This window comes from Mytilus galloprovincialis, chromosome 1, assembly GCF_965363235.1.
Source record: "Mytilus galloprovincialis chromosome 1, xbMytGall1.hap1.1, whole genome shotgun sequence".
Lineage (NCBI taxonomy): Eukaryota > Metazoa > Mollusca > Bivalvia > Mytilida > Mytilidae > Mytilus > Mytilus galloprovincialis.
In genome coordinates, this window is record NC_134838.1 from 3,956,113 (window position 1) to 3,974,665 (window position 18,553).

Consider the following 18,553-nt stretch of genomic DNA (forward strand, 5'->3'; position numbering starts at 1 on the left):
ATTGTCTTGGGACTATCAACATAGTATCAAAGTGAGTATTAAAGGCGAGACATTTCAGCGTGTGCAATCTTGTTTTTAGATTTTAAATTTCAGAGTTATGGGTGATTTGTCAGAAAACTAATTGAAGTCAACAAGTACATTTGTCATTGATGTAAAGTGTTAGTGCAATTCAGATGTGTGCATGGAATTATTTTGAATGGGTGTAATGCAATTATTTTCTAGAAGTCATGTCCCTGTTAAGTGTTATCACTTTGATATTTGAGGTTCATGGTAATTTTATGTACATGTAGATTATCTAAAGGTAGTAAGTCATCTATTTGAGAACATGTATTTACCGCAACATGAAAAATACTTTAAAAGTATGTTCCCAAAAGTTGTGTAGGTCCTATTCAATATCACTACCTTCATAGACCCACAGACATATTTCTAGACAAACCATTTGTTAATTGCATTTCATCCAAATATGATCAACATTACATCTTGTGGTAAGGATCAATTGTATTTTTTTTTTTGCATTTCCATCCTGTCAGACTATTTTCCAGCACATGGCATCTAAATCAACATGTGATATTATTAAAAGAGAAATCATGATAAAATCCCTTTATTTACAGCTATAAACATACTTTTCCACATTTATAAGATGACAATGATATGATTGCAATACACAATAGTCAGAATCTTAATTAAATTTCAGACATTGCATGAATAAGAATACATCATAGACTGAATCTAATTAAATATCAGACATTTAAATATATATGAATGAGACACAAAACCTCAGTCCCAAAATATTTACATTATTATAATAACTTATGATCAGGACTATCAACATGATAAAATTACATCAGGAGTGAGAGATTACATGAACATTAATATTTCCTTTGATAAAATATAAGGAAGAAATGAAACAAGAAAATGGATTGTGTTCAAAGTTAATGGGAAAAAAAATGAGCATATATACCAACCAAATAAACAATTATTACACTGTACATAGAGATGATACAAATATTTTTCAGATTTTTTTTGTAGAATAAAGATTTTATTTAAAACTTTTAACATAACAATATACATATATCACAACTTTTGGCAGATTATAACAGGGACACATTTAAACTTGAATACATCAAAGTTTCCTTACTTCTCGTGAAGTTTATAGAAAACTTGTCATACAACTTTTCAAAAGTTAATTCAAGTATCAATGTGCTGGTCTTTGAAATAAATAAACTAAATAAATTGTCCATGATAAGTATTAGAAATGCATTGTTATTTGTTAAATAAAAGCTTATTATGAAATAAGAAGGACTTTTAAAATTTCACTAAGTCTGATATTTTTCTTATAATGCAGCTTTATAAATGTATTGATTGATACTCTAAAAGGATAGAAAATATTGGATCGTTGTACATCCTTTTTAGAAAAAAATAGTACTGAGAGATAAAGAAGTGCCAAAAAAAAAAAACCAAGGAATTTGCCTTGGGTTTTTAAGAACTAAAATGGTTAATTCTAAAATATATACATTATGTAATTTGTAGCTGTTTATATAAATACATAAAAATTTAAAAAGAATATTACTAACATGTAACAATGTCAATGAACATATATCATCACTTATGTATATAATATTGCTATTCCTGTATGTTTATAAAAAAGATTAAATTTCGCGTAATACATTTTGTAGGTTCATTAATAACAGTTCGGTAAACATAATGACATCTTTATTCCATGTTTATTACTCCAAAGACCATTGAACAGGGATCCAGTATACAAGGCTTGCTGGGGCCTCACAGTATCTGGATCATTTATCGACCTCATCCACCTCCCATTGGTGGAGGACTCGGGGCACCTACAAAATATAACCAAAAAAAAAACATTTATTATACATTATTTAAAAATTAAATACATCAAATTATATAATACTATATAAAGCCAAAGCAAAGATAAACAAAACATATAATTGCTTATATCCATGTAATCTGAACTCTGATGGATAGTTGTCTCATTGGCAATCACACCTTATCTCCTTATTTTTATACAGGGTTCACTGATTGATTAATTGGTGCTTGCTTAATGTATGAACTAATTGAATGATCAAATATTTGTATATGGAACACAGTTATTGTCCTTTGATTTTCATTGTCCATCAATATAGTCCCTAGTGTGGACAGTGAGTTATTTGCCAATATTTTTTTTATACCCCTTCCATTTTTATTTCTTCATGTTGTATGCCTCAAAAAGCAAGAAGGGGGATGCAATTACACAGTAAATAAATTTTATTCCTAAATTTTAAAGTAAACCAGTGATTTGGTACAGCTGAAAATGGTTAAAGATTAGCATTTCGAAAGCATTCAAAAGATTTAAAGACCCCCTTAACATAAAGTTGTCCATATTTTGGCGTTTCACATTAATATTTACAGTTTATCTCTATCTATAATAGTATTCAAGATAATAACCAAAAATGGCAAAATTTCATTAAAAATTACCAATTTGGGGGGGGGGGGGGGGGGGGGAGGGGCAGCAACACAACAACCAGTTGTCCAATTCATCGGAAAATTTCAGGGCAGATAGATATTGACTTGATAAACAATTTCACTGCTTGTCAGATTTCCTCTTAATGCTTTGGTTTCAGAGTTGTAAGCCAAAATCTACATTTCCACCCTATGCCCTATTTATAGCCATGGCGGCCATCTTTGATGGTTGGCTGGGTCACGGCACACATTTTTAAAACTAGATACCTTAATAATGATTGTGGCTAAGTTTGATTAAATTTGGCCCATTAGTTTCAGAGGAGAAGGTTTTTGTAGAAGATTACAAAAATTTATGAAAAATTGGTAAAAAATGACTATAAAGGGCAATAACTCCTTAGGGGGTCAACTGACCATTTTGGTCATGTTGACTTTTTTGTAAATCTTACTCTGCTTAACATTATTGCTGTTTACAATTTATCTCTATCTATAATAGTATTCAAGATATTAACCAAAAACAGCAAAACTTCCTTAAAATTACCAATTCAGGGCAGCAACCTAACAATGGGTTGTCTGATTCATCTGAAAATTCCAGACAGATAGATCATCACTTGATAAACAATTATACACCATGTCAGATTTGACCTATATGCTTTGGTTTCAGAGTTGTAAGCCAAAATCTACATTTTACCCCTATGTTCTATTTTTAGCCAGGGCGGCCATCTTGGTTGGTTGACCGGGTCACCGGACACATTTTTTTAAACTAGATACCCCAATGATGATTGTGGCCAAGTTTGGATTAATTTGGCCCAGTAGTTTCAGAGGAGAAGATTTTTGTAAAAGATAACTAAGATTTACGAAAAATGGTTAAAAATTGACTATAAAGGGCAATAACTCCTAAAGGGGTCAACTGACCATTTTGGTCATGTTGACTTATTTGTAAATCTTACTTTGCTGAACATTATTGCTGTTTACAGTTTATCTCTGTCTATAATAATATTCAAGATAATAAACCAAAACAGTAAAATTTCCATAAAATTACCAATTCAGGGGCAGCAACCCAACAACGGGTTGTCCGATTCATCTGAAAATTTCAGGGCAGATAGATCTTGACCTGATAAACAATTTAACCCCATGTCAGATTTGCTCTAAATGCTTTGGTTTTTGAGTTATAAGCCAAAAACCGCATTTTGCCCCTGTTTTATTTTTAGCCATGGTGGCCATCTTGGTTGGTTGACCGGGTCACCGGACACATTTTTTCAAACTAGATACCCCAATGATTATTGTGGCCAAGTTTGGTAAAATTTGGCCTGGTAGTTTCAGAGGAGAAGATTTTTGTAAAAGTTAACGACGACGGACGCAGGAAGACGACACCGGACGCCAAGTGATGGGAAAAGCTCACTTGGCCCTTAGGGCCAGGTGAGCTAAAAATAACTTATTTCACAGTGTTGTCAAGATAAGTTAAATAATTTACCTCCACCTCCTCTGAATCCTCCCATTCTTCTTCTAGGTGGCGCTGGTGGACCCCTAAAATAAAATCAATCAAATAAATAGAAAATGAACTTAAAAGTCTTTTGTTAAGTAGTTTGTGAGAAAAGTGTGACAAAAGTAACAATTCAAATTCAATTTGACTAAAGTGGCTTAATTACTGAACAAAACATAAATAATTCCTCATTAGTCGATTTGGATTAATGTAAAACGCCAATAAAATAATATGAATTATTCTTTGTTATTTACCACCAATCTATGGCTGGATCAAACTTATTAATTTGCAGATGAATACATGTAATAGTGTGGATTCATTAATATTTGTTGGATACCAATTTTGGTGGATTTCTTTGGTACATGGAAACCATGAATTTAAATATTCAACGAATTGCAAATTTTCTAAAGGAATGTATGCAGACTTTGCCAAAACCACGAAATTAAATATCTTAGAAAATGCAAGTTTTCTTCAAACCACGAAAATTGGTACCCTCGAAAATAAATGAATCCACAGTAGGACATTTTTTTCTAAATTTAAGATTAAACAATACAATAGCTTGATAATATAAGACTTACCCTCCTCCCCCAGATCTGTAGTCTCTAGAATATGTACTTCCTTCCTTAGAAAGACTTGGCTGGAAAGAGAAAATTTATATTTAAAATGTCATAATGTAGTAATATATTTTTCGTTAATTTGTTTTTTTCTGTCAAATGTAATAAGCACACAAGAAAGTAGAGGTATTATAGTTGCATGGCAATTTGCTGCATTCAGTAATTTCCAGAGAATATATTTTAATGTAACATTTCAATAAAACATGCCATAGTGACAGGTTATTTACATAATATGACGAGGTCTTCAAAATTACAAATGTTTATTTTCAGTGTTCATGATATATTTAATATGGTCTTGTAAAAGCAAACTCTATTACTCATGATACTTACATTTATGAGAGTTCTAAAACTGAAAGAAAAATAAATAAACATTAATAATAGGTATGTAAAATAAATAAACATTAATAATAGGTATATAAAATAAATAAACATTAATAATAGGTATATAAAGTACACTCATTCAATGTCAAACTTTTAAAATTTCCATAGACGTCAAGCTAGTTGATAAAAAAAATTGGAATCCTAAAAGTAGCACAACTTTTTTCAGGAAGTTATACTTTTGTTTATCCCTTTCAATGAGAGTTTTAACATGAAGCTGCCTGTAGTGTTGTACTAAGCATACCCCCACTAGTACCGGTAATTCAAAGTAATAGAAAGACAGGAAGTAGGTGTCTGACCAATTCCTTAAAGCACTTAAAGTTACCAGTCATCTCTGGCAAGCCGCAGACCAGAAGTCATTCTGTACAGAAGTGCTTAAGAAAAGTGTGATGAAAATAAGTTAATTTATTCAAACTCATAGTATCTGCATACAAACAGGAAAACAATGTCTGACAGATTGGAAGCAAAAGTGTTCATGTCTTACAACTGATTAGAGTCAAGCTTTTGACCAAATATGAAACCAATTATGTTCAGTGAAGAAATGTGTCACTCAAAAATGAGTTCATTCATCTTATTGAAAAACAAGAGGCTGTCACAACGACAGCAAACCGGATTTATTTACATTTATTTGTGTCCTGGCAATATCACAAGAACCATTACTGATGAATGGTGAAAGTGAAAATCATCAATATCAAATTTGACCTCCATTTTGTCATCAGTATCATCATTTTGAAATAATAATATTTGAAAAGCTTAGATTGAATGGTTCATGAGTAAATGCAACAACGTGAATTGAAACGCCATTTTACGATCTTTCAAGAACCATAACTCCTGAACAATAAAATTCAAAATCGTCATTATGGAACTTGACCTCTATTTTGTCATCAGTAACAACATATTAAAATTTCAAAAGCTTTGGTTGAATGGTTCATGAGAAAATGCACGGACACGACGGAAAACACCATTTTTCAATCTTTCAAGAACCATAACTCCTGAACGGTAAAAGTCAAAATCGTCATTATTGAACTTGACCTCCATTCTGTCATCAGTAACAACATATTAAAATTTGGGAAGCTTTGGTAGAACAGTTCATGAGTAAATGCACGGACACGACTGAAAACTCCATTTTTCAATCTTTCAAGAACCATAACTCCTGAACGGTAAAAGTCAAAATCGCCATTATTGAATTTGACCTCCGTATAGTTGTCAGTAATAACATATTAAAATTTTAAAAGCTTTGGTTGAACAGTTCATGAGTTAATGCACGGACAACATTTGATTGCCGCCTTTCAAGAACCATAACTCCTGAACGGTAAAAGTCAAAATCGCCATTATTGAACTTGACCTTCGTATAGTTGTCAGTAATAACATATTAAAATTTTAAAAGCTTTGGTTGAACGGTTCATGAGTTAATGCACGGACAACATTTGATTGCCGCCCGCCCGCCCGGCCGCCCGCCGTACATCCCCAAATCAATAACCGACATTTTTGTCACAAAAATCCGGTTAAAAATCAGGAAATTATTGACTGACAGAAAGTTAAGTGCTCACACAGTGCAACTGGTTACTCTCTTACACTGTAAATAAAATATAAAGTCATTCTGCTCAATAGTAACTGAGAAAAGAGTTATGAAATAATATTTGTTGGACAAACAGACTAGCTGATTGCAATACATCAATCTAAAGAATGCTGATTGTAAACAACATCTTACTGGGCAATTGTGACATAGGAGAAAGGCGATTGTAAACAACATCTTACTGGGCAATTGTGAATAGGAGAATGGCGATTGTAAACAAGATCTTACTGGGCAATTGTGACATAGGAAACACATAGGAAAGTGAATGAATTTCAAGAAGTTTCATTTTTTAAACTTTGCTTTTCTTGTCTTTTATTTCCTCCTGCTGTTAATTCTGATCTTCTTGTGACAAGATTGTGACTTTTGAGATAAAAAATAATATATTTTTAAACTACCGAAGCTTTTTTTATAATTAACAGATACATGTAAGCTGTCATGACTGGAAATTTAAAATCTTTGGAAAAACTTATTTGTATAAATATTTAGAAAACAATCAAAACTTTAAGCAATAAGAAACTCCTTGAAATGAAGGTTAATGAGACTTTGAACTATAACTGTACCTGTTCATTTTTACAGATTTGTTATCTTTATGCTTATTACAAATTTTGTTCCTATATTTATTATTAAAGTCAACAACAGAATCTTAATGTTACAAGAAAAACAAATGTATGAAAGCAATTTTAATTTCTAATTGAATTTTCATAAAGAAAGAAATATGTCTACTTACAACAAAACAAAAAAGTTAACTATGGACCAAAATAATTCTGGAATGATTGATAGTCTCCATGGTGACCTGGAGTCCAACATTTGACCTCCTGTAAAAAAAGATTTTATGTATTATATGCTTCAAAACCTCAGTTCTTGTGTCTAATAAACAGTCTGTCACTATCATGTTTATAAAGATGTAATACATAAAATTATACAAGTTTATCTTATTATTATTTCAGTATATACCAAGTCTGAGATCTTACAAGTTCTATCTTTAAGGCATACAACTTGTGGTAAAAGCTCCAACTTGTCTGAGATAAGCATCTTACAAGTTCTATCTTTAAGGCATACAACTTGTGGCAAAAGCTCTATCTTGTCTGAGATAAACATCTTACAAGTTCTATCTTTAAGGCATATGACTTATGGCAAAAGCTCCATCTTGTCCATTGGAAGACACAGATTTATTAAAATTTCACATGAGATTCACCTCAATCGAGCTTATACAAGAAACTCACGTGAAAATTTTCATGTGAATTTCACGTGAATTGAGATTCACATGAATCTGATATGAAATTTTTCACATGAATTTCACGTGAAATTTACAACAAAAAAAAATTGATATTTTTCATGATTTTAATTAAATTTGAAAATTTAGATGTTATTTGAATTACTCTTTTTTAAAAATTCATGTGAATTTCACGAGAAAAAATTTCACGTGATTTTCATGTGAAATTCACATGAGTTTCACATGAGAATCACGTGAAACTCACAAAAATTGTTTTCACGTGAGTTTCACGTATAAGCTCGTTTGAGGTGAAATTGATGTGAATTATAGTCTTTGATTCATGTCTATCATGTCTTTCTTACCAGAGGCGGATTTAGAGGGGGGCCCCCCTTTTTCTGGGAAAAATTTGGTTGCCAGATTATATAGGGAATCAATGAAGCATGACTGTCAGTCAGTCGGTCCTGCTTATAAAAATTTCTGGATCCGCCACTGCTTACATAATTTGATTGTTATAAAATAGGCTGTTAGATACTGTTAGTTTCTCATATGAATTTAATGTTTTACATTTTCATGACAGGTCTTTTAAAGCTTACTATACATGTACTGTCAGTATAAAGTTCAAAGTTCTTTATTTTCCAATTAAGGGCCCCTGACGGGACATAATGACAACAATACACAATACATTGTGATTCTTACCACATGAACATATAATGAAGATAAAATTAAAATTTCAATTCACATGAAGAGAATATAATATCATAGAATATATATATTAGATAAAATGTCACATCATAAAACAATTGTTATTGTTATTATTTATAAGTTATTTTAGTTGTCTCAAATTTTTTTTCTGCCATGCCAGAGTGTCAGCAAAAATAGTTTAATAATTTATTAATTCACCATATTAAATTGAGAATGGAAATAGTTTGCTAACAGAGGTCCACCTTGTCTCTTATCCATAAAAATAAGTTGAAGGAATAAATAATACAAATCACTAGAATGGAAAAGAGACCAAGAGCAAATGCACAAACCGCAGAGGTCGAACCCTGAACAGTTGGGGCAAGTATGGACAAAACATTCAAGCGTGATACAGCTCTGAATTTGGATTGTGATCAAATTTTTGACATTACATGGGTTTTTTTTACACAAAACAAATGTCAAGATTTTACAAATCAATTAAAGATTTCTTCTTCAAACTTATTTAAATCTAAAATTAAATAGTTGACACAGCATAGGTTTCTGACACAGAATGAATGTGGTCTAATGAACTTAAAAATTTTTTTTTGCCTTTAAGCAATTCACTATGCTGTTGAATATTAATCCTCTCAAAAAAATGTTTGAAGAAATTTCTTTTTATTTATGAAATCTGAAATGAGAAAAATTTAACCCCCCCCCCCCCTCCCCATTTTTTTTTCACATCCCTGTTTCCCTTTTTCCAAAACTGATATCAATTCAAATTTCTAATGGAGTTTGCAACAATAACTACTCTTTTTAAATACATCATAAAATATTAAAATGTAAAGTAAAGTGCTTGTTATCACTGAATGGTAAAGATTGGTTGGTAGTAAAAGTGAATATACATTGTTTATTGTATAAAACAATAAAAAAAACTTCATCAGCAACATTCTATATTGGCAAATTTCCAATGAAGTTATTTACATAAAGTTATTGGCATATAAAAATAGAAATAAAAATAGAAAATGACATCATAGTCATGTCTGGCAAATTTCCAACATATATTATCAACTACTATTCTATACAAAGAAAGATAACTCCAATTGAAAATTAATTGCTATTGCACAATATTGTGCAATTAGATATTTCTTGCTATTGTGCAATACTGTGCAATTGAAAATTTCTTGCTATTGCACAATACTTGATATGGAATCCTGATTTGGACCAACTTGAAAACTGGGCCCATAATCAAAAATTCGTAAGGGTTCCACGGAACCCAGTGTCTCGCCTACTTTTGCTGTTAATCGCAGACTCAACAAAAATGAGAAAAAACATCAATAAAAATTTCCCTCTCGATACTGTCTTTTGATTGAAAGAAGCTTCCAAGTTTGGTAAAAAATCCAGGATAGTTTATGAATCTAATAAATGTTTTATAAACTTTAACTGCAGACTGTATGTAATGTTAACTGGAAGAAAAACTAAGTCCATTTATAAGTAAAATACGGAAAAAGTGAATTTTTTTTTTACAAAATTTACTTCTGAATGATATCTTATGATCAGAAACAAGCTTTTGTGTATGTTTGGTAGAAATCCAGGATAGTTTAAGAAATTATAATTAATAATTTTAAAAACTTAAACCACAGAATGAATGTTTTGTTTCTGGCAAAAAAACTAAGTCCATTTATAAGTAAAATACGGAAAAGTGGAAATTTATTTTTACAAAATTTTCTTCTTGATACTATCTTATGATCAAAAACAAGCTTCTGTCCAAGTTTGGTACAAATCAAGGATAGTTTATGAAAGTTATTAAAATTTTTAAAACTTTAACCATAGAGTGAATGTAATGTTTCCTCGCAGAAAAACTAAGTCCATTTATAAGTAAAATACGGAAAAGTGGAAATCTATTTTTACAAAATTTTCTTCTTGATACTATCTTATGATCATAAACAAGCTTCTGTCCAAGTTTGGTACAAATCAAGGATGGTTTAGGAAAGTTATTAAAATTTTAAAAACTTTAACCACAGAGTGAATGTAATGTTTCCTTGCAGAAAAACTAAGTCCATTTATAAGTAAAATACGGAAAAAATGGAATTTTATTTTTACAAAATTTACTTCTGGATACTTTCTTATGATCATAAACAAGCTTCTGTCCAAGTTTGGTAGAAATTCAGTATAGTTTAAGAAAGTTATTAAAATTTCAAAAACTTTAACCACAGAGTGAATATTTGTGGACGCCGCCGCCGCCGACGACGCTGACGATGACGGAATGTAGGATCGCTTAGTCTCGCTTTTTCGACTAAAGTCGAATGCTCGACAAAAATCAAAGTACATGTTTAGATAAAGCATATCAAATAAGCCCAAGAATTTAATTTTTGTTAAAATCAAACTTAGTTTAATTTTGGACCCTTTGGACCTTAATGTAGACCAATTTGAAAACTGGACCAAAAATTAAGAATCTACATACACAGTTAGATTTAGCATATCAAAGAACCCATTTATTCAATTTTTGATGAAATCAAACAAAGTTTAATTTTGGACCCCCATTTGGACCAACTTGAAAACTAGGCCAATAATTAAAAATCTAAGTACATTTTTAAATTCAGCATATCAAAGAACCCCAAGGATTCAATTTTTGTTAAAATCAAACTAATTTTAATTTTGGACCCTTTGGACCTTAATGTAGACCAATTTGAAAACCGGACCAAAAATTAAGAATCTACATGCACAGTTAGATTCGGCATATCAAAGAAACCCAATTATTCAATTTTTGATGAAATCACACAAAGTTCAATTTTGGACCCTTTGGGCCCCTTATTCCTAAACTGTTGGGACCAAAACTCCCAAAATCAAACCCAACCTTCCTTTTATGGTCATAAACCTTGTGTTTAAATTTCATAGATTTCTATTTACTTATACTAAAGTTATGGTGCAAAAACCAAGAATAATGCTTATTTGGGCCCCTTTTTGGCCCCTTATTCATAAACTGTTAGGACCAAAACTCCAAAAATCAATCCCAACCTTCCTTTTGTGGTCATAAACCTTGTGTTTAAATTTCATTGATTTCTATTTACTTATACTAAAGTTATTGTGCGAAAACCAAGAATAATGCTTATTTGGGCCCTTTTTTGGCCCTTAATTCCTAAACTGTTGGAACCAAAACTCCCAAAATCAATCCCAACCGTCCTTTTGTGGTCATAAACCTTGTGTCAAAATTTCATAGATTTCTATTCACTTAAACTAAAGTTATAGTGCGAAAATCAAGAAAATGCTTATTTGGGCCCTTTTTGGCCCCTAATTCCTAAAATGTTGGGACCAAAACTCCCAAAATCAATCCCAACCTTCCTTTTGTGGTCATAAACCTTGTGTTATAATTTCATTGATTTCTATTCACTTTTACTAAAGTTAGAGTGCGAAAACTAAAAGTATTCGGACGACGACGACGCCGCCGACGACGACGCCAACGTGATAGCAATATACGACCAAAAAATTTAAATTTTTGCGGTCGTATAAAAATTTTTTCACTTTAATGCAGAATTCACCAAAGTGTTTACTGTACACCTTTTTTTCATTGTAGAAGGCTATATACATGTACTGACCTATAATTGCATTTATCTTCTACATTTGTCACCAATGAGTTCTAATCAAACTTTTAGATGGATAGTGATCACATGCATATTTCATTCAAATATTTAAAATAATGAATATGATGATGGATGGATGGCTGCTTAACCATACATGTACATGTTTGTGGCATATTAAATGAAAATTCAAGACAATAACATGTTAATGCAATATGAATAAATCAACCCTACTTTGTAAATTTCAATATTTGGTGGGGTTTGTGTTGTTTAGTCTTTAGTTTTCTATGTTGTGTCTTGTGTACTATTATTTGTCTGTTTGTCTTTTTATTTTTCATGTTTTTAGCCATGCTAGTGTTGTCAATTTATTTTCAATCTATGAGTTTGACTGTCATGACTGTCTCTCTTGTATCTTTCGCCCCTCTCTTGTTCCAAACATACAAGTTTAAGCAGACTTTTAATGTGCTACATTTGTGTAGATTACTAGGGTAGCAGTCTGTAGGAATTTTAACACTAAGCAAACAGGTTATTCTGACCTAGATTTGACCACTGTCCGCCAGTGTCCAGTCTTTGCTCTTACTCCTATAAGCAGTGTGCTTGGTGGAGAAGCAGCAATGTCAATTTTTAATTAATTTTCAAATTGGTTTGAACCCACCTGTGAAGGAGTCACAGAAAAAAATAAAAATTAAAATAGCCTTTCAAGATAGCATACATACATGACATATGTAACTATTTGGACTAATATTGAACAGTACTACTATACATTTGTAGTTGTACTACCGAATTCATGAAGTAAATCAATGTCTGAACTCAGTATACCTGAATAGGTCTATCTCGTCTTAAATTGAATGTTGGATGATGAACTAATATATAATACACCAATTATTAGTTAATGAAATCAGATAATTATGATCAATTTAATAAATTTGGATTAAATTTCAGGACGAAAAATCTAACGTATTATGTATCTTGTATGACCTACCCTGTCCGACGTAAACCATGATTAGTTTGTTAGCACCCTGTGTTCATTCAATGAATATAAATTTCTTGAATGGCGTTGTATCTTTATCTTGAAACTTATTCCACTCACTTTGTCACACGTAGGCCATGACTTTTGTTTTGATAGATCAACGTTGACTGGTTTTAGATGTAACGGTATAAAATCATTATCTTTAAAACGCACAACTAACATAAAGTTTTCCCGCACTAAATCCTAGAAGTTGTCGCCCTTAGACCATGAAAATGTTTCAAACAAACATTAAATACACGGGTGCCACATGTGGAGCAGGATCTGCTTTCCCTTCCGGAGACCTGAGACTGGTGGGGATCGTGTTGCTTATTCTTTAGTTTTAAATGTTGTGTCATCTGTACTATTTTTCTTCTTCTAATCTTTCAGTTTCCGCACTCCATCATAATATTGATGACTATGTGCCGTGCATGAGCTTTCGAGACGCGACGGCCATACTTCCATGACGGCCCTAGGATGTGTCGGCCATACCGTCATATCGTCCATGGGACATATCGGCCACACATTGTGAGACGTATCGTCCACACTTTTAATTTTTTTTTATTTAGTTTATTACATAAAATATAATACAAAAAATAAGTATTTGTTCATAATAATAACATAAATATGATTGTGTAGTACTTTTTTTCTGTACAGATTTTATTTATTCTTGTAAGAGTTATCTTTGCTTGATCATCATCGCTCGTGTTTACAACTAAGTCTTGTTGCGGCCATATTATGTAAGTATATTGATTATTTCTTCATTATCAGTTGTAAACATTTTCTGAAGAATCATTTTTATTGTAATGTGATATAAAGGCATCATATTTTATATGAATTTTAAACTGTAGGAATGTTGACTGTCGCTGTCAATGACGATATATAAATACAAGCACATGTTACAGATCTTTTTATTATATCTGTAAAAAATATATATTACTCTAAACTATAAAAATCTTCTCAATCTCAGTCTTGGTGAAATTAAAAACAGGACTCAGTGTAAAGGTTAACTCTAAGGAAGGCAATTCATCAAGTTCGAGTTATATTTGTCATGATCATCAGACACATTGTTTAATAATTCTGATTTTTTTTTTTCTTTCTTATAGTTTAGAGTCATTCTATTTGCTGAACATCTTTCCAAGACAGAGACTACTGCAGAATTTTCCAATAACATAACAAATTACCCGTAAAATCTGACAGGAATGTGCACTCGATTGGCACCCGATTTTTATCATACTGAATGTTCTTGTTGCTTTGTTCATTGTGTTGAATTGTGTTGAATACTATTTGTTGACAATTTAAATGTTCTCATTTTTGTGCATTTGTTGATGGATAATTGTATTATGGGCAATCATACCAATATACTCTAGTATAAGAAACAAAAAGATGATATTTTTTTTTAAATATATTTTATTTATTCATTCAGTCATACAGATAAACAAATATACACCAAACATATAAACCTTCTTCATACATACAACATACACAAACCATTCATATATACATTTCGTTCATACATGTAGGACATTCATCTTATATACATTTTTTAAACTAACAATCTCGTCACAACTGAAACAAAACCCCTAAAACATACCAAAATGCACTATATTACGATCATGAACTCATTAAAGTTACTATTTTAACAAAGCACTAGTATACACATAATAAGCACAATCAATATGTTCATCAAGTCACTACAATTAACACTTAATCAGACTCGTAGTCTGAATCTTCAGAGTCGGACTCTGGGAGGGTCTCTGGTTGAGGAACAGGTGGTGCATACAGATAGCCTACGGAACGGAGAAAGTCGGATGTTCTGATACTGTCTTCCTCGTACTGGTCCCACAGTGAAGTTAGACGGCCTTGAAGCTGCTTGTATGTGTCTCGTCTCTGGAGCCTAAACGAAAAACATATGTATAAAAGTCGTGAAACAAAACATAATTGTGTATTTTTGCACAAAAGAAAAGTAAAGAAAAAACGTCAAATATAATATTAAATTATCAAAAATATTGTCAAAATATATAAATTCACATTAATATTTGTAACATTGTTTGATAATTGGCAATCACATAAACTAATTAAAGGATTAACACCTCCGTAATTTGTTTACTTTGCATTAAACAGAGACACGCGCCCAATGATTGGATTAATATGATTTATGATCGGTCTTTTATAGGTAATCATACATTGTCATAAGTATAACGGTTTGAAAACAAAATGTATCAAATATGACCGAAAGTACGAAATATGATTCAAAGGAAAAACTAAATTAATAATAAATTTGTAAATACCTGTATTGCAAAGCCTGTGTTGCCATTTATCACAATCTTCACATTGGAGAGCATGTTGTCTTGGTCGGACTTGCTGGTCACATAGCACACAAGGGTACGACATGATGAACAGCAATTTCCCAAATGAGTGCCACCGACATTTCTGGTTACTTTTATAAAGCAAGGTCGGTACATCAAAAAGACTGCTCAAACAGCTTGTATTTTTACAAGAATTTCACTACCAAATGTATGTTTTCACTCCGCTTGAACTCAGCTTGGGAGTTGTGTTTTTATAGTGATCTTGAATTGTATTTCCTTTACAGAGAAACATTTTCTGATGGTGTGCCCTTTATATGCAGATATACGATATGATTTATTTTATGAATGTAATTATTTAATTGAGAATTTTGAAACAATGCATATGGACGATAAGTTTATATTTATAATGAGATCCGAGCAAATTCAGAAATGTCTATGTAAAATTTTGCAGAAATGTTTTATGAGAAGGAAATTATTTACATTTGATTGAAGAAGTACATTTTTATTTTGATAGCCTAGTTTTTGTCTAAGTTTTAAACATTAAGCATATTTGTTTTTCTCAAATCTTTAAAATATTAAGGTATTTTTATTTATTGAGATTAATATTTTTATTATATTTATTTCTATTTTAGAAGACAATTGATAATTTTTTAATAAGAACTCTTATAGTGTTTTTCATATAATTAGTGCTATCATTTTATAACAGACAGAAATTAGTCTCCCATTCGGATATAGTCATTAATATTTGTTCAATTCGTTCTATTTGCTATACGCAAGATATCAAACAATCATTTAGAAAACAATATGATATTTTAATATTTTATTAGATTAAACACATTCATTTACGCAAGGACGTGTTAGTTATACGTCCTTGATTTACGTAAATATATAATGAGTAAACAAATGATATAACAAAAATTAAGATAAAATAATGGAAAAACAGTATAGTTTATTTAAAAGTTATAATAACCATCTATAAGTATCAAAATAATTCATCTATAACATTTAAAAAAAAAAAAAAAACCATGGACGATACGTCTTTACAAAGTATGGCCGTTTTTGTACTATGGCCGTTTCATCTTTTCGGGGTATGGCCGTTTCATCCTATGGCCGTCATGGTAGTATGGCCGTTACGTCTTGCATCGGTGCATGCGTGGGTAAAATTTACAACTTTATATTTACATCAAAAATTTAATAAAGAAATCGACTAACTTTTTTTTGATTTTCACTGTACATATAAGATACAACTATTTACAAGGTGTTACAATTACATGTTGTAGTATTGGAAATGGTTAAGAACAGATATAGGAGTCTGTTCTCTGAACTCGGGCTTCAACTGTGGTGCATTAGACAGCAGTAACTGGTAAAATGTTCCATTGGATGATTGTCCTAGGATAGAATGAAAATTTATATGATTCTTTTTTTTTGCATGTATGTGCCTGAATGAGTGACTGTGAGTGATTGCCTTGTTCGACTGTCTGATGGTATTAACAACGGTTTGTGGGGTATATTGCTACTTGGTGGTGTATAATTTAAAAGAAAAATATAAGCCTTGTTCTTATTCTTCTAAGTTATAGTGTTGGCCAGTTAATATGGTTAAGCATGTTTATCAAAGAGCTGGTGTTATGATATCGATTACATATAATTATACCTGGCTGCACGTTTTGTTTGTGTCTTTTTTCATTTTAAGCCATGACGTTGTCAGTTTGTTTTCGCTCTGGTATCTTTTGCCAATCTTTTAAGAAATAGTACTTATTCATCAGAAGATAGACTTCTGATTCTATATATATTCATGATCAAGTTAGTGTCTCAGACGATCTGAATGTCAGTGAACAAGTCAGTGTCTCAGACGATCTGCATGCCAGTGAACAGATCTGTGTCTCACACGATCTGAATGTCAGTGTACACGTCAGTGTCTCAAACGATCTGAATGCCATGTAATGAACAAGTCAGTGTCTCAGACGATCCTAATGTCAATGTACAAGTTAGGCAGCAACCATTTGATTTTCTGGGGGGGGCTATGGTTTTTTTTGGAAAAAAAAGTTTGTTTCCAGTTTTTGGAGAAAAAAATAATTTGTTTTTGATTCTGAGAAAAAAAAATTGTTTGTTTCACCCTCAGCTGCCACTATATGTAATGCTAAAATTGAAAGAAAAAAATTGTTTTCGACTTGTCGCGAAAAAAATAGATTGTTTTTCGCCGCAGGCGAAAAAAATAATTTGTCCAGAAAAAAAAACCATAGCCCCCCCCAGAAAATCAAATGGTTGCTGCCTTAGTGTCTAAGACGATCCGAATGCCAAGTCATTGTCTCGGACGATTTGAATGACAGTGTCTCAAACGATCTTAATGTCAATGCACAAGTTAGTGTCTCAGACGATCTGAATGTCAGTGTATACGTCAGTGTCTCAGATTATCTGAATGCCAGTGTATAAGTCAGTGTCTCAGACGATCTGAATTTCAGTGTATAAGTCAGTGTCTCAGATGATCTGAATGTCAGTGTACAAGACAGTGTCTCAGACGATCCGAATGTCAGTGAACAAGTCAGTGTCTCAGACGATCTGAATGTCAGTGAACAAGTCAGTATTCAGTCGATCCAAATGTCAGTGTACAATTCAGTATCTCAGACGACCTGAATGTCAGTGAACAAGTCAGTGTCTCAGACGATATGAATATCAGTTAACAAGTCAGTGTCTCAAATTTGAATGTCTGTTGTCTCTCTGACACATTCCCCATTTCCTTTCTCAATTTTATTAAATATGTGATGGAAAAACAGATGGATACCAGACAGTTGGCAATCATACCACATCTTTTTTTATGGTGAAGATGACTGCGATTCGCTTCAAATCCTAGTTGGGATATAAGTCAGTCAGTCAATGCAACTTATGAAGGACAAAAAAACTAGATGCTCCAAGGAACATGTGTCGCTCATCTGATATTTTTGTTTACAATTGATGCATGAAATAATGCAACTGTTATATTTTTTGCTTTAGTTTCAGAGATATAAGCTCTATTTTTAGCCATGGCTGCCATATTGGTTGGCAGGCACATTTTTTAATCTTGATAGCCTAATGGTGATTGTGGATAATTTTGGTTAAATTTTTCTCATCTGTTTCAGGTAAGATTTTTGGAATATATTTCAAAAATTTACGAAACTTTGTAAAAAATGACTTTAAAGGGCAACAAATCCTTATACCAATTTTTGTCATATTGACTCATTTGTATATCTTACTTTGCTGAACATTATTGCTGTTTACAGTTTATCT

General features: G+C 31.7%; 1 protein-coding gene across 1 annotated transcript; it reads right to left on the reverse strand.

The window, feature by feature from the left end:
* Window positions 1-1,247: 1,247 nt before the first annotated feature.
* On the reverse strand, window positions 1,248-13,117 carry LOC143063379 (selenoprotein K-like). Its single transcript, XM_076235503.1, has 6 exons — window positions 12,960-13,117; window positions 7,239-7,326; window positions 4,888-4,906; window positions 4,522-4,580; window positions 3,935-3,987; window positions 1,248-1,841 (listed from the first exon to the last, which is right to left on the reverse strand). Exons 1-6 carry the CDS (start codon window positions 12,976-12,978, stop codon window positions 1,807-1,809), a joined length of 273 nt encoding a protein of 90 aa, XP_076091618.1. The 5' UTR covers window positions 12,979-13,117; the 3' UTR covers window positions 1,248-1,806.
* Window positions 13,118-18,553: the final 5,436 nt, after the last annotated feature.

Excerpts from the sequence above, each read along its gene's own strand:
- LOC143063379 (XM_076235503.1), bottom strand. Across the intron at positions 3,988-4,521 it reads TACAGATCTGGGGGAGGAGG|GGGTCCACCAGCGCCACCTA; the intron begins GTAAGTCTTATA and ends ATTTTATTTTAG. Across the intron at positions 1,842-3,934 it reads AGGATTCAGAGGAGGTGGAG|GTGCCCCGAGTCCTCCACCA; the intron begins GTAAATTATTTA and ends TATATTTTGTAG.